This window comes from Lynx rufus, unplaced genomic scaffold (genome assembly GCF_022079265.1).
Source record: "Lynx rufus isolate CCGP_SWC_20201006 ecotype Redwood Valley unplaced genomic scaffold, mLynRuf1.p SCAF_1, whole genome shotgun sequence".
NCBI lineage: Eukaryota > Metazoa > Chordata > Mammalia > Carnivora > Felidae > Lynx > Lynx rufus.
In genome coordinates this window covers 10366319-10383669 of record NW_025814823.1, presented here as the reverse complement: position 1 = coordinate 10383669, position 17351 = coordinate 10366319, and the positions used below count along the sequence as shown (strand labels likewise).

The following is a 17351-nucleotide window of genomic DNA, read 5'->3' as shown; positions in this document are numbered from 1 at the left end:
ACGATCATATAAAATAAGCAAATTTGAAAAAGAAAGGACTAAAACTTTTAAAAATAAAAAAACAATTGAAATGAAAAATGTAATGGTCAGGATAAGTAGTATATTAAACACAGGTGAATAAAAAAATTAGGGAATTAGGGGCACCTGGGTGGCTCAGTAAGTTAAGCATAGGCCTTTGGCTCAGGTCATGACCTCGCGGCTCGTGGGTTCGAACTTGGCATCCGGTTCTGTGCTGACGGTGCAGAGCCTGCTTGGGATTCTCTGTTTCTCTCCTCTCTGCCCCTACCCTGCTTGGGCTCTCTCTCTCTCAAAATAAATTTAAACAAATTAAGGAACTAAAAGATGAAGGTCCCCAAATTATCTGAAATAGCACAGCAGAAACAGAGGGGGCGGAGGGGAGGGGGGGAGAACATAAGACAAAAGTTCAGAGAGCTAGCCCAGATCCAGGAGGCGATAGCAGACAGAATGGGGATAAGAACATACTTGAAAAGACAATGGCTACGAATCTCCAAAATTACGTAAGGGTAAAAGAATCCCAAGAGAGATTTTTTTTTTTTTTAAGTCTACATCTAGACATCTCATAGTGAAACTGCAGAACGTCAAAGACAAAGAAACAATCTTAAAAGCAGGCAAAGACAAAGGCAGATTACCTACAAAGAAGCCACATGAGACTGATGTTTATTTCCCACAGCAATTGCCACGGCAATAACAGAAAAGCCAGAACACAGTGCAGTGACCCCACTGTGATGAGAGAAAACGACAGACAACCTACGAGGGTAAACACAAGGTAACTATGTTTCAAGAACAAAGCTGACATAAATGTTTCGTTCAATTGTTGTTAAGTAGGCTTCAAACCCAGCGTGGAGCCCAACGCAGGGCTTGAACTCACAACTCTGGGATCAAGACCTGAGCTGAGATCAAGAGTCAGATGCCAACTGAACCGCCCAGGTGCCCCAATGGAAGTGTTTTTAAGGGAAAAAAATGAGAATTTATGACCTCACTATTAGAAATTCTGAAGGACATGCCTCAGCAAGAATAAAAATGATCCCAGCAAATACATAATTAAGCTCATACAAATGTTAACTACACAAAGATAATATTTGAGGGGTTAAAAAGATGCTAGACAACAAAAAGTATATAAATCGTGAGGGGGATAATCAGAGTTCAATTATTCTAAGTCCCCTGAATTTTTTTTTAGGTGACCAACTAGCCATTATTAAGAATGCATGTTAAAATATTTAAATGAAGGTACAGTAAGGCAAGGTAAGTACCAGTAAGGTACAGATACAGAGACTGAACTTCCAAAATAGCAGAGAAGGACAAAATGGGAAAAGAAACAACAAAAAAAAGACATTTTAATTTTTTTAATGTTTATTTTTGAGAGAGAGAGAGAGAGAGCGAGAGCACAAGCAAGTGAAGGGCAGGGAGCGGGGGGGCACAGAGGATCTGAAGCAGGCTCTGTGCTGACAGCATAGAGCCTGATGCGGGGTTCGAACTCACGAACTGTGAGAACGTGACCTGAAGTCGGAAACAACTGACTGAGCCAGCCAGGTGCCCCAAAAAGTAAGGAAGTTTTTAAAATGAGCCAGATAAAATGAGGGGCAAGGGATAAAACGAAGTGTTGGGAATCAATTCAAATATAATGGTAATCATGTTCAGTGTAAATGTAAATTTGCTACCTGATTTAAAGACAAAGACTGGCAAACTGGAAGAGAGAAAAAAAAAAGATATGTCCTTTTTAAGAAAAAGACCTCTATGCTGAGCATAGAGCCTGCTTGACATTCTCTCTCTCTCCCTCTGCCCCTTTTCAGCTCACATGTGCACATGCTCTGTCTCTGTCAATCAATCAATAAGGACATAAAGGGGCTGTAAGAAAAAGATAAGAGAGAATTATGAACCACACACCAAAAGAAAGCTGGTAAAGAAATATTCATAACATTAAATACACATTTAATTCACATTAGGGCAAAGAGCATCACAAGAGATAAAGGTAAATTCGTAAGAAGACATAATGATTGTAAGCCTGTATGCATTCAGTTAACAGACTCTCAGAGTATAAAAGGCAAAAGCTGGCAGTTACAAGAGGAGACACTGGCGAATCCACCATTATTATGGAAGATTTTCTCATTCTGCCCTTAATAAATGACAGATCAAGCAGAGAAAAGTAGAAAGAAGGAAAGGAGGAAGGAAGATTAACCTATTAGATTAAACCTACTTCTCCTTTAATCTAATAAAGAGAATATTACACCCCCCCCCAAATTATAGCATATACACCATTTACTTCACTTATGAAAAGGAAACATGAACTAGGCCATAAAGCAAACCTAAAAATATTTCTATAGACCACAACAACACCACGTTAGAGATCAGTAACAAGACGCAATAACAACACACACTGATATGTTGGGTCACAATGAACAATGTATTTTTTAAAGTGGGTCACAGTCAAAAAAAAAATAGTTAAAGGGCCTCTGCCCTAGAGAAACACCTGCAGAGGACTGTCCTAACACACATCCAAAATGCTCATAGAAGTAATGATTATAGTAGCAGAAAAGTCATGGCAATCCAGAAGCCCACCACCAGGAGAATGGATAAGTAAACTGATACAGTCACAGGAGAGACTACTGCAGGCAGTGAAAATAAGTTCAGTAGGGCTGCACGCAGCAACACGGATGAGTTTCAAGTCAGAACAATACTCATGGTGCAATTCTGTTTACATGAAGTCCAGAAGGATACAAAACTGCATGATAAGGGGGCACCTGGGTGGCTCAGTCAGTTAAGCGCCCGACTTCGGCTCAGGTCATGATCTCCCAGTTCTTGAGTTCAAGCCCCGCATCGGGCCCTGTGCTGACGGCTCAGAGCCTGGAACCTGCTTGGGATTCTGGGTCTCCCTCTCTCTCTGCCCCTCCCTCTCTCATACTCCATGCCCCTCTCTCTCTCTCTCTTTCAAAAATAAACAAACATTAAAAAAACTGCGTAATATGTTATTCAGAGATACAGTCATATGATGAAAACTATGAAGAAAAGGAAGAGAGAATTCAAGAAAGTGTCTAGTGAGAAGGAAGGGGACACAGGAAAGCAGCACTCAGGTAGTCTCAAAGCGACTGATGACGGACTAGCTCTTAAGCCAGGAGGTGGGCTTTTAGACATTGTGACTGATCTTCACACCTTTCACATGGGTTAGAAATATTTTCTGTGTGTGCTTAATTTTTAATAGATTCCTGAACCTGGGTATCTATATCAAAGTTGACTTTTCATTAAAAATATCTAGGCAGGCCTGCACTTTCAATTAATCGTTCTTTCCTTTCTATGGGAGAGAAGAATGATTTTTTTTTACATGTATGTTTCTCCTCAAATAGGCTATTTCATCACATTCCAACACCTGAGAAGGTAAGGTGCTGCGAGTGCCCTTATTTGCTCCTGGCAGCTTGCCAGCAGGACATGTCAAGGTTGACCCCACCGCCCCAAGTACAGATTCCTGCAGAGGGAAAGGTGGGGCCGTTTTAGGCAGTGAGATGCGCCTGTGAATGAAACCCACAAAGAAACCTTAACAATGATTCAGGAATGATTCGTGATGGGACCCCTGCATCTAGGACGACGGGTCACAGATGTCCACTAGATGCCAGGGGTGCTGGGGTCCATCCAGGCTGGCATGCCGCAGCTGCCTGCTTAGGGCCAACTGCCTCAGTGCTGCCCCAGAGGGCCAAGGACAGGGACACGACCGAGGCATATGTACGACCAAAGCACCGAATAAGACCAAAGGTACTTTTGCGACATTTGTGCATGTTTTTAGAAATCCACCTCTGCACTCATCCACCTAGCTTTAAAAAAAAAAAAAAAAAAATCAAGAATCACAGATGCAACCTTTTCCACTGTTCCTTCTCCACCTACGTGATGAAAGTGAGTTTAAAGAGAAAGACCTAATTTGCTGGAGAAGAATTACCTTGGTGGGGAGAAAATGTATAAATGCATTGGGAAGGGATGCACTGGTAGGGAATCAAAAACACCTTTTATAGCAAAACACGTGAATTCTCAGTTGCTACAACTTTTAAAAAAGAAAACAAGACGTACCTCATGTTTTAAATCTATTGTGAAGTCGGATTTCAGGGATTCACTCCTTAACCTCTTGGTAAGCCTAGAAAACAGATACAATTTGAGGCCGTTTTCTTTTTTGTAATCAGAAGAAGCATCGAACAAGAATAACACATTCTCCAGACCTTCTAATATTTGAAAACAGATACAAGTACGCACTGTAACATAAAATTAAGAGTTTCACATTCCCTTGAGGCAAAGCACTTGTGGAAATGGAATTATTTGTTGACCAGGAACCGAACACAAGCCTTTGTGCAAATGGAACATTCATTGTTTCAACATCTGGCAAATAACGTAAAATACACTATAATAAACTAAATGCCTTAAAAACAAAGCCACAAAGTTTGGTGACTCCTGATAATCTTCACACCAAATACTGACAGAGAAAGAGAACAAAAAAGACAAAAAAAAAAAAAAAAACTTGCATGACAGAGAAACAAAAGTTGCTACTTTTCAGTCTCCTTCTTTTAATAACCCAAAGGAACTACAGTTTGTGGAGTTTTTAGGGGGGAGAGAGAATGTGGTTTCAGGAAAGGAGAAAGAAAAAAAAAAAACATTTCCAGTCCCTTTCTTGGTTAAAGAAATCTTCAGCAGTCCTTTCGGTGCCAGTGAGAGCACCGCCGGTGCCCAGCTTCCCAGTACCGACCCAGCACTGTACCCACCCCCCCCGCCCCAAGTGCACACCTGCCCACACCTCTCTTGCTGAACATCTGCCTAGCACACCCACACCCAAACCTTACCTGGCAAACCCTTCTTCCAGATCAAACTCAAGGGCACTTTCTCTGCAGAACTTTGCCAGACTTGCCCACCAGCATAAGTGGAAACTTCCTTTGCTCCCAGAATAGGAAGGAAGCTCCATTACTTTGATCACATGTGCGACATCCTGTTGTGTATAAGTCCCCTTCTGTGCCACAGCTTCTTTGTATGGCCAGCACCGCCCGCCCACCATGCCTGGCCAAAAGGAGCACTCGGGGGGAGCTGCCTGAACGAATGAGGGCAAGATATGCTTTGATTCCAAGCTGGTGGGACGGAATTCCGTACGTAACCAGGCCGCTGAAATACATACGGTTCCGTATTTGTGACAGGGCTAGAGACTAGACCATCGGTCTCGATTACAACCCCCCTAACACATATTTTAACTGGAGAGAAATCACAGTGATTTTTAAAGGAAAAGTAGTAATGAGTGTCAAAACTCTTTACTGAGTTTTCAGCCTCATTGAGCCACAAAGATTTCTTTAAAAGTTTACTTCTAACTCGAGGAAAGATAAAGAAGGACACAGGTTATAATTTATGTTTAGTATTAAAGCATTTGTCTCAGGGTGGATACTTAATGCAGCTCGGCAGCAGATAGCTCCAAAAGCAGCCCGCGGAATCTCGGCCACATTCCTGTGCAATTCCTGCCCACAGACTTGTCAATAGGAGTGGGTGAGGCCACGTACAGAGACAACGTTCTCAGATACACTCCCGATAGACAGTGAGAGAGAAAATTCTGCCCTGGCAAGGGATCTTGTCCAGTCTGATTTCTGCTCAGTTCGAGCCAGTTTTTAACTTTGGAATCTGGACTCCTGCTAAGTGCCTCCAAACTCTGAGCAGATCACCTTCATACCTGGGCTTACTGCCACAGGCAAGGGACACAGAATTGTGATAGGAACCAAATGGCATGTGACATCCATTGTTAGATGGCCATGCATGACAAGCCCCTTCTTACTAGACAATAAGTACCTCCGACTTGTTACCCTCAACATACTCTCTACTTTTTTGACTTTTCAAGTTTCTTTCTCATTCCATTCTTGAAAATCTGTATTTGGGGGAAATCTCAGAGAGGCAAAACTTGAAGACCACTGATAGAATTTCTTTAAGATGAACACTGACTAATCTGAGGGTAAACAGATATATACACATTTTTTTTAAGTTTGTTTGTTTGCTTGTTTGTTTATTTATTTAGAGAGAAAGAGCACGAGCAGGGGAGACACAGAGAGAGAGGGCGAAGAGAGAATCCCCAGCAGGCTCCACAATGACAAGATTGTGACCTGAGCCAAAACCAAGAGCCGGACGCTCAACCTACTAAGCCACCCAGGCCCCCTGTATACTGACATTCTGTGGCTACGTCTAGCAGCCTGTGGAGTCTACCATAACCTTAAGTGATGGTTACCTCAACATCACCAACTTCATGTCAATGAGTCGGTCTCGTGAGCCTAAGTCGGTCACCTTGAAAATATGGTCAAGTCCTAAAAGTGTGCAAGGCATTCACCTAACTTAAAAGGCAAGTCCTAAAATGGGAACTAGGTTTCACTTTTCTATACAAGACAGCACAAGGGTTTTCCAAACGCTAAGTGCAGTGACCAACAATACCAGGGAAAAAAAACAATTAAGGGCAGAAATTCCAATTACTTTGATAAAATACTTCCTCATTAAATATTCAGTTCCTGGAAAATAGGACATTTGATATTCAGCTTGCCTATTTTTAGAAGGCATTAAGTCATGTCCCAATAATACAGCTCTAAAGACACAACCACCTAGACTGGAAATTTGCAACAGACAGGGGGCCTCTTCAACTTCAAGTTCCTAGCTGACTTTTACAGTCCCATTCGTGAGCTAGTCAAAAGAGCAAACTATTGAAGGAAATCTAGGTAAGTTTTACTGGTGGAAAAACAACAGAAAAAAACAGTAACAGTGTTCTGTAAAAACACCTATTTGAAAAGATCGTCTTATTGTAAATGTCTCCAAAACTGCAAGTACTTTTTTATCGATGCTATTGTTAGAAGATCACACAGACGGATTACCAGGAAATGTTAGGCAGTGTTAATCCAAAACTCACTAACGTGGGATTACTAGGGCAAATGTTTTTGGTGGGAAATAGTCTATAAAAGTGTGTGTTGTAAAATGTTTTTAAGTAACCAGTTTTTCTGATGACTGGAGCAGGAGAAATACTTAAGCAACGGTTAACAGTTGCCCTACCTGAGTGGGCCATAAAGTCAAGAAAAGGAGACAAAAGGTGGGGGGGAGGGTGACTTCAGTTAAGCGTCTGACTTCAGCTCAGACCATGATCTCATGGTTTGTGGGTTTGAGCCCCGTGTCAGGGTCTGTGCTGACAGCTCAGAGCCTAGAGCCTACTTCAGATTGTGCATCTCCTTCTCCCTCTGCCTCTCTCCTGCTCTCTCTCTCTCTCAAAAATAAACAAACCTTAAAAATTAAAATTTTAAAAAAAGGAGACTCCTGTAGCGGGCACTGTTGATTGCCTACACAATATAGGAGCTTCCTCTTCCTTCTTCCTAAGAGACTTCTCATTTTGATTAAATTATTGAGCCCTATAAATGGGCTCCAGGGTCAGAATTCGTTTGATCCCAACCAAAGCACTGAAATTCCCTGCAGCCATTAATGGTCCAGGAGTTGGTACATGCCTAAAGTTGACCCCACCAACTGCGAGCAGACAAGATCCAACTAGAGACTGAAGATAAGCACTTACATTCCATGGTTAGAGAGCTTCTTCACTGCTGAACATAAGATATATATACAGAAAGCCCTTTTTGCCTTGAAAATCAACAAAGGGAACCAGATTCAGGATGAACTGATGATGTATGTGGTTGCAGGATGCTGTGTACTAAGCATGAGAGAGACAGAACCAGTGTCCTCAATAACAGGGCAGAACCCCTACATCGGCCAACATAGACCTCACCTTCCAGTTACAGTAACGATATCTTCTTAATCCAGCATGCTAACTAATACAGTTTCTAATAACAGGGAGAAACAGCACATTAGCTTTGGAACTGGGAGAAAACAACTGGGAAGATCCGATTCTGCAGCCAGTGGGGCTCGTGGATACTTTATGCCTCTTTTAGTTCTAAGAATAATACCGGGTTCTTAAAGAATGTATAGAATCTCCTATGAGAAAACCATTTCTAAATAGATCTTGGCCACAGGACAGTTGCTATGCTAGATGGGTTACATTATATTTTCTTTGATTACTTGCCTGCATCCCAAGAGAAAGGAAGTATGGTAGAAGACACCACTATGGTAGAGCCCACATTTTTGTTTTGTTTTTGTTGGCAGGGGAAAGGGAGGGGAGGCACACCAAAGACCATGGATGTTAATTAACTACAAACATTGTGCAGCTTGTTGGCAACCGTTCAGCGTTGTAAAAGCAGACGACACGGAATGCAGAAGGCTGACTGGTGCCTTACTCCTCTATCATGCCAGAGTTACGGGGGAAGGGCTGGACATTTCCTGAACTTGAACAAAAGACCAGCCTTTTGGCCCCAATTCCCTTAGCCGCAGTTCCTTACATACCCCGCTGCAGTGGGGCCCTCGGTACTCAGAGTAAGCTGCCGCTTGCCCATAGATGTTTTCAGCGACCTCGTAAAGAGGACGAGAGAAGCACGTGCCCGTGGGACCACCTCCACAGAACACCAGGTCATCCATAACATAGTCTCCCCTTAATAAGACCAGTATCTTGGCTAGTGCAGAACCTGGAGCACCGGTTCGCAAAGGCCCTGGCAGTGAGTCAGTGGTGAGCATGAGGTAGTTATGAGCGTAAGCCAGAGCCAGCAGAACCTGCCAGGGCTTTGGCTGCCTCTACATCTTATAAGCAGTGAAGCCGGACGGCAGAATTCATAGACCCAAGAGGTTTTGAAGAACAGGGTATGCTTTATTGCCTGCAAGGCAAGCAAGGAGTTGGGCTAAACGGTCCTTTAAGAGGATTCTAGGAGTCAAAGATGGTGCAAAACACAGACTACTTTCACTCAACGTGGTTTAAAAGTAAGTCAAAAGGAAAGCGATACTTGGGGCGCCTGGGTGGCTCAGTCGGTTAAGCGTCCGACTTCGGCTCAGCTCATGATCTCGCAGGTTGCGGGTTCAGGCCCCGCGTCGGGCTCTGTGCTGACAGCTCAGAGACTGGACCCTGCTTCAGATTCCATGTCTGCCCCTTCCACGCTCATGCTCTCTCTCTCTCTCAGTAATAAATAAACGTTAAAAGAAATTTAAAAATTTAAGAAAAAAAAAAAGGAAAGCAGTACTTAACAGTTATTGATTACATCTAACTCAGGAAAAGGTGAAGTGCATTCCGTATCAAGGCACCACCAAGGTCCTTGCTAGATGGGGGAGGGAAAGAAAGTGAAACTATAAACTACCGGACTTGTTTCCCAGATGAGTGGCTTCCTGGATCGGAAGGGAGATATGAGGAGAGGGTTATACGGGCTTCAGAGAGATGGTTACAGCCCGGGCTTGCTGCCCAGGGTCACGGGTCTCTGGGTTTCTCTCCAGCCCTGGGAGAAGAGTGTGGCGTCTGCGCTCGGAACAGTGCACCGCACAGGACAGGGTCAGCTGTACTTGCCCCTCTCTCGGGGGACTTGGTCCTCCGGGAAACAGAAGACGACAGACTGACGAAGAGCTTCTGAGTCACAAGTCGGAGAAACCACAGCCACCAGAACTTCTGGAGAGAAGGCAGCCCCCGTAGTTCCAGGCTCTGAAGCCACAGGGTGAGGACAGACCCAGAGGAAGGCGACCGCCGGGGCGAAGAGTCCCGAAGGCCCAAAGAATGGCCGAGGGGCTGCGGTGTGCCACTCGTGGCTCCGGAGAGTCCAGACAGAACACAGGGAGCTGAACTGGGCCCAAACACAGGGCTGCAGGACATACTGGGAGAAGAGTGTCCTGGGGGCTCCCGCTCTTCGAGCGGCAGCAAACCCAAGCTAAATGAATTTGAGAATCAAGATGACCCTGGGCCGCTGAAACGCAGTATTTTCCCCTCACCCCTGCAGAGAGCAGAGAGCAGAGCCAGGCCAACCAGTGCAGGGTGAGAAGGAAATGACAACTCTCTCTTCTCGTTGCCCCTCCCCTCCGGCCCAGCCCCTCCAAGAATGGGGCCGGGAAAATGTATGAGCCCTCCTAGGCATGCCTGGCACAGGCTGGGGGCAGGGCGTCCTTGCCCGGGAGTCTCAGGACGGGTCTGTGGGTCACACGTTTTAGTCGGAGATAACAGAATCCACTCTGGCCAGTTTGGGCACAAAGTGCACTTATTAATGCATATAGTTGGCTGACAGAATTACTGGACAGTCTGAATAGACAGGCTCTAGGCTGAGATCCCCAGAACAACCTCCAGATTTATACTCCAGAGATGGGTCGTCAAGGAGCTGGGGCCTCTGCCACCGTCAGGAAGTACCGTCTCGGCTGCCAGCCCCCAAAGGACTCCTCCTCTGTCATGACCTCTCAAGCCAAATGGACCACCAGGCACCGTCTCCTTCCCCATATGACTGAGAGCATCTGCCTAATGGAGGCCGTCTCACTTGGCTGCTCTCTAGCAGCAAGAAAGGCTACACAACATGGAAGTTTTGTTGTTACTGTCCCTTTGCGGATTCTACATTGGGAAGGAGGGTCTTACATCGTTAAAAAAACAAACAAACAAAAAAAAAAAACACTTTCCAATGTCAAGGGAGTAGTCACCAAGTGTTGGCCAGCCACAAATGAGAAGGTAGGACTACCGTGCCTACCCAGCCCACATCCACCACGGGCTCAAAGGGTTTCTGAGACTCTGAACCCTAGAAACAACACGCCCAACGTAAGAAATAACAGAAACCCTCCATCTTTGAAGATACAAAGGCCACAACCGCTTTACGAACTTTCTCTTCCCTAAAGAACAAAAAACACATAATAATTAATCTGAAGCATTCAAATTAAAAGCCTGTCAACAGTCATGGTTCTCCTGAATTACAACTTAATTATCTTTCCTTTTCACCTTGAAAAAAAGCATTATTGTGATTATACACACAAATATCTGGGCCTGAATAGCTATGGAGCCTCTGATTAAGTGTCCCTCTTGCCTGGCCCATGTTTAAACGTGTGTACCCACGCACATAATCTGTCATCAGCTCCCACCCCCGGGCAATGTTACTGATTCATCTTCTTCCTGACAATCAAAATCACATCTGTAGCTAACCAGATCCATTAATAATAGTAATAACCCCTCTGGGTGTAGAGTTCTCAGAGTACTTATGTGCCCTCCCTTGGTCCCACAATTTATTATTCACCTTATTTTGCAGGTGAGGAAGAGGAAATAGGGAAGGGGTGAGTCATCAGTCTGAGGGCACTAGTAAGTAACAGCAGAAGCAAGAACCTCAAGGTTCCTCAGGCCCCTGTTCCAGGTCCTCCGGCCCCACCACACACTGCCTCGGGCTGCAAAACTCACTTGGGATCCATCAGTTACAGGACTCAGTGAAACAGAAGTTGAATCGCACACACACACACACACACACACACACACACACACACACACACACAAAGTCTAGTAAATCCTTACTTGTTTACAAGTGGAATACTAAGAGCCCAGCCAGCAGCGAAGTCTGGATATTTAAAAACAGTAGGATTTTCAGAAAAGGCATAATGGTGAATTATTGTAGATTCTTCATCATGTAATGCTTTTCCTAAAAACCATTCCTGTCAAATAAAGATATAAAATGTCATTTTCTTAAAAAGCCATTTCGTATAGGACCAAAAACAAAGTCACGTCATTAATTTTAGTTAATTAAATCCTCTGGGCGATAGAGAATTAGCACAGATTATTACTTTCTAAAGCATTTTAACAAAAATGCAATACTCTATGATAAGCAAGACGGCATAATCTTTACAAAGAGAGTAGCTTAGTATATTAACAGGATCAACGAAATGGCATCTTTATGCCATAAACATGTAGAAGTGGCATTTTATAGAAAATTCCACATCAAAATACTATTAAGGCAAAGAAAACAGTGTTCCTTTATGCCATACTGAGGTCTGCAAAGGAGAATCTGAAAAATCCCTTCCAGAATCAGTGCCTATTTTATTCATTTATTCATTCAATTAACATTTAACATTTATTCCACATCACGTGAGAACGCAGCTTATGCAATAGTGGGGGACACAGAAAATAAGTAAATAAAGCAGGTTCATTTGGTGACTGCGATGTGCTGTGATGAAAACACAGTACCCAGGGACTTCCCTGCAAAGAAAGGGAAACCCCTCATGAGCTAACATCTGAACTGAGAGTAAATAATACCAAAGGGCCAGCTATGCACAAATCCAGGGAAGAGCCATCAAGGCAGTTAATACACAGTCCCAAGGTGAGAAAAGCTTGATACCTTAGATAAAAAAGGAAGTCCAATGTGGCTGGAATACAGCGGGTATGGGGAAATATGGTATGAAAGACACAGTCAGGGGACAGCCGAGGGTGCGTTTTAGACGCCCGTGAAAAGCAACACAGACTTTACTCAAAGTGCGGTAGAAGACTTACACTTCTGGCCACAACAGAATAGCCTGGATCGGACCCGCTCTCCCACTGAGAGCAAGTATTAAAGCTGGAGAAAACACTTAAACCAAATAATCACCGGCATCGGAAAACAAAGACAGAGAGTAGATGAAGAAAAATATCCGAGAAAGAAGGGAAGCCCATGCATGGGAACCCCATAGTTACTCCCCCCATGGAATTTGCTGGTTCCCATAGCAGCCAATGGCACACAACAGAAGGCAGCAGCTGGGACCGTGCAGCCTGCTGGACTGAGACAGCGGTTGGGGCTGGAGGCTGCCAACAAGGTAGAGATTTAAGTGGATCCGGAGAAAGGAGTCCCAAATTCTGCATATGATTTCCCTTCAACTCCTAAGCTAAAAAAAAAAAAAAAAAAAAAAAAGGAAAAACAAACAAATAAACAAATAAACAAACAAAAACCAAGAGAAGAACCAAGCGGAAAGCAGCAGTAGAGGGCCTAATTGCTGACCAAAAGCTCATGTGCAGGATCTGCTGGAAGAAAGGGATCTAGGAGTAAGGGCAATCTGTATAATAGACCTACCTAAACACGGTCTACAACCCGGAAAAATATTGCTCGTATGGAAAGGAATATCATCCACAGCCTCTTCAATTTTTCACATACGGTATCTAGCATTTAGGGAAAAACTACCACATGTGCCAAAAAAACAGCACCAGAACAAAAACAGAGAGAAATGAGATGCACAGATAAATCAAATTCTTCCGTTATCAAAAAATAAGTAGTATTCACATATTTAAGGAAATAGATGAAAAGATAAAGAATTTTACCAAAGAGCTAGAATAAGAAACAAAAGTCAAATGGAAATTCTAAAACTGAACACTGCAACTTAAATTAGGAATTCAGAGGATATTGGACATAAGAGAAGGTAGGATTAGTGACCTGGAAGATAAGTCAGTAAAAAATATCCAGATTGGTGTATAAAAAAGAAAAAGAAAGGAGGACAATACAGAAAAGAGCATAAAAGCAATATGGGACAGAGTAAGAAAGTCTAAAACCCATGAAAAATTGGAAGACCAGAATAGGAGGAGAAATAGAATGAAACTGAGTCAACATTTGAAGGAATACAGCCTTAGAATCTTCTAAAACTAACAAGAGTCATCAAGCCGTAGATTCAAGAAGCTCCCTAAACACCAATAAAGATAAGAACAGAGGAGGCCACAGAAGCAGGTGGTCAAAAAAACCAAAGATAGAGAAAATCTTAAAAGTAGCTTGAGGGGAAAAGGGTGGACACATTTCTTTTAAAGGAACTAAAACAAGGCATATGGTTGAATTTTTAAGAGAAACAACAGAATGTGAAGGACAATAGAACAACATCTTTACAGTGATAGAGGAAAATCACTGCCACCCTAAAATGCTGTATCAAGTGAAACTATCTTAGCTGGAGGTGGAGGAGGCTTTTGAACAGGTGCGTGGTATGATCTGAATGAGAGGCGAGATTATCAGGATTATTAGGCTAGATTATGGAGATGCTAGCTTATTAGGATGGCAAGAGTAGAAACCAAGAGGCCAGTGAGGAGACCCTAATAATTGTCGAGGCAAGAGAGGATGGTAGCCTGGACCAGAGCAGTAGTATTAAATATGGAGAGAGGAGGAAAGAAAATGTATTTTGGAGGTAGACCCAATGGAATATGCCAACATGGGGTTGAGGGAAAAACGAGTCCTAGGTTTTTTTTTACAGGAGCCACCTGGATGGACCATGATGTCATTTCTGAGGTGAGGGAGACTGAAGGTGGGAGAGGTTTAAAAAGGGCATTAGAGTTCAGTTTTGCACATGTTGGATTTGAGATTCCGATGAGACAAGCGGAGGTATGAAGCAGGCAGTCTGACCCAGGAGCAAGCCACGCATGGCTCACTCCCTTGGTTCCTTCGTATGCTGTTCAAAAGTGACCCGATCAGCAAGGTATTCCCTGAACATCCCATACGGAATAGTCAGCCCAACCCCATTCTATCCCGCATCGCTCTCATTCTGCTTTCTTCTTCTCCGCAGTTCTTATTACCACCTGACACGCTGTTTGCGCTTTCGCTCCTTGCCTATCTCCCCTGTCACAAGATCATTCCCCTCCTTGTGGACACGGAAGCTGTCCATTTTGCTCACTGCTGTATCCCCACCAGCATACCTAACGCGTAATAAGTGCTCACCGGTTTTTGTTAAATGAATGGAGCAAGCCCAAGAAAGCTTCAAAAGGCAACTACCTTATTAAAGAAGCGAAAGTAATTAAACCAAACACCCTAAGTCCTAAATGCTTTGCATATTTTCTCTATTTCAACCATCACCACCTCACTCTCGGCTCCTTATCAGAAAAACGAGAGCAGGAGGGACACGGTGTTGTTTCTTCTGCTTATGAGTGTGTCCCCAGTACCTCCCAGGCTCTTGGTTTCAGTCAATTCAGCAACAGGTCCTAACTGAACACATGTAAGCCATCAACAAAACTGTGTGTGAAGGTTACAGAACTACATCATGAGCTTCTTCCCGATGCTTTATGGAGATTTTAAATCATCACTGGGCAAGAGGGATAATTATAAGGCAAGTGGCTTTGGCTTAAGATAGAAAATTCGTGATCCTTTTTAAAAAAAATCAATACTATAGCACTTTATCAAACTGCTAAATGTTACCCAATGTGAAAATCATCACATTTAACCTACCCTGTCGATATAGCTTGTTTAAAGAAAATAAAACACTCCAGGAGATTTTCAGCACCTTTCTCACAAACCCTTCACTGTTACAATCTCCTGTTGCAAATACAATTTTATGCAGAACATGTTTCTATGTTTTAACTCCTAATGGCAGTGTCCAGCTATTATCTAGTATATAAGATTGTTTTCTAATATTTGGAAAGGGAGGAGATACTGTAAACTAATTTAAGGGAGAAATTAATATGGAATCTGTTGGAAAGGGCACTTCCCCTATCCTTCTTAATGATTTTCTTAATAGCTTCATAATAAAGACAATTATAATCAAGATAAACTGTAAAGGAATAACTCAGAGAATGTTCTATAAGTATCAGAGAAATACTCTTTACCAGCACCCTGGTTTCACCTCTATTAAAAAAATGTCAAGACATTTCAGCAAATGCATGCTCACATTAAAAGCATACGGCAGGGAAAAAAAGAATCCAGCAAGACACAGAAATTTATAGAAATCACCTGGAAAGGCAGTTTAACAAAGATTAATTACTTTAATAAAGATCAAAATTTCTCATTTAAAATATTGTATAACAGCATAAATTTGCATAAGAATGACAAAGATATGGAAGGGGAAAAGACATCAGAATCCAAAAAAAAAAAAAAAAAAAAGGCTGATGCTCTAACATACGACATAATTATTATTTTAATAGAGTTTATTTGTGTCACTAGCAAAGCCGGGTTGGCTTTATAGCTTTGTTTCTAAAATTTCAAATGGTAGGGGGAAAAAGCACACTGGTTTGAGCTAACTTAAACATTATGTAATCTTTATTTCCTAATGCTAGTTTCAAAAGAAATAAAGCATCCTAGATTCCTTTTTTAAAGGCTGAGTTCAGAAGAGAGGAGGAAAGCATCTCATTTTACCTCTGTTCTGTACTTGCTTTTCATGAACTTGCTTTGAACTTTTAAATTTATCCTTCCAATTTTCATTAAAAAGCACAGTGAGTCACCATCTTCTGCACAGAATTAGAGCTATGGATAATGGAAAAATAATCTCCAGGTGAAATGAACACTAGGAGGAGATTAAAACTCCTATATCCTAAAAAACATTTGGGAGTTTTTCTCGAGTCAGAAGGAAACACAGCAGCCTAACAAATGTTTTACACGCAACATGGCCAAAGTACATGGATGCTGGTTAGCATCATCTGAAAAGATGGGATGAGACGCATTCGTAATTCTCTTCTCCTTCGAAGGATTTTTCTTTTTAACCCGACAACCTGCTCATTCAATTATGTCTGTATCTTCCCAGAAAGCAAAAGCACAAAAAGGAACCATAATGGACCCTTGCGGCTTTTAAAGAACAGCGAAACCAGTGGTTCTGTTAAGGTAACAAACTTTCCGGTGTTTGAGAATGGTCACTGGTGCCCAACATCATTCGTCTACATCAACAAACCAAGCAGACACCCAAGAAGCCACTTTTCCTTCCCCACACTCTCATTAAGCCTGATTTAGTTCGGGAGTGGGCACCAGAAGAGGGGTGGGGCAGGCATCCAGTGGTACCCCAAGGGCCCACTTCTGTTTATTCCAAGTTTAAAGATTCCACGTGGTGATCAGGGTATAACCCGGGCTTCTCCAAGAGAACTGCAGACCTGATGACTCTCACCATGTCTCCAAGACATCCTCCTGAGATGCAACGTGGGCCATCAGGAAGGCGGCCATCACGGGGTTATTCAGCCATTCACAAATACTCACTGACCACCCATTACCTGTCAAATGCTCTGCTCAGTGCTAGCGACTTAGAAATAAACAAGATCCAATTGCTACGTCGTATCTGCCCAGAATAAAACAAAACCTGACAATATGAAAGATACGGATATGGAAAGTCGCACTGAACTACTATCACAAGATGCCCCCGTTACCTCCAGACCTTCGCAACTTTTGTTCCCTCTGCTTAAAACACTCTCTTTCTCTCCTGTTAACTCTTACTGGTCCTACAGGACTCAGATTAAAGTTCACCTCCTGTCGTGACCCTTCCAGATTAGGCTGGATGCCCTGCTATATGCCTCTAACAGCACCCTAGGCTTCCCTGACTATAAGCCATCTCCCTTTTTATTGCTTCTTTAATGGCTTGTTTTCCCCTGTCATTCTGTACCAGCCATGTCATCAGGATGTGCATCTGTCCTAGCCCCTGCTGTCATGGTGCTTGACACACAGTTGGCAACCAAGAAATACTCCCATCTAAAATAATACGTGGTCATCATTGACAAAGAGAAATAAGCAATTTAAACTTATTTCTTAACTCTGGGTTATAGCTTTTTAACTCTCTGAAATTGCCACCACCTATAAATA

The 17351-nt window shown here is 42.8% G+C and overlaps 1 protein-coding gene across 1 annotated transcript in view; it reads right to left on the bottom strand.

Annotated features, from left to right (window-relative positions):
* B3GLCT (beta 3-glucosyltransferase) overlaps window positions 1-17351 on the bottom strand; it is a 119205-nt gene that overhangs the window by 52812 nt on the left and 49042 nt on the right. The window contains exons 7-8 of the mRNA XM_047078539.1: window positions 11381-11517; window positions 4072-4135 (exon numbers count right to left, since the gene is read on the bottom strand). Coding sequence (XP_046934495.1) covers window positions 4072-4135; window positions 11381-11517 — 201 coding nt within the window. The remainder of the gene's footprint in view (window positions 1-4071; window positions 4136-11380; window positions 11518-17351) is intronic.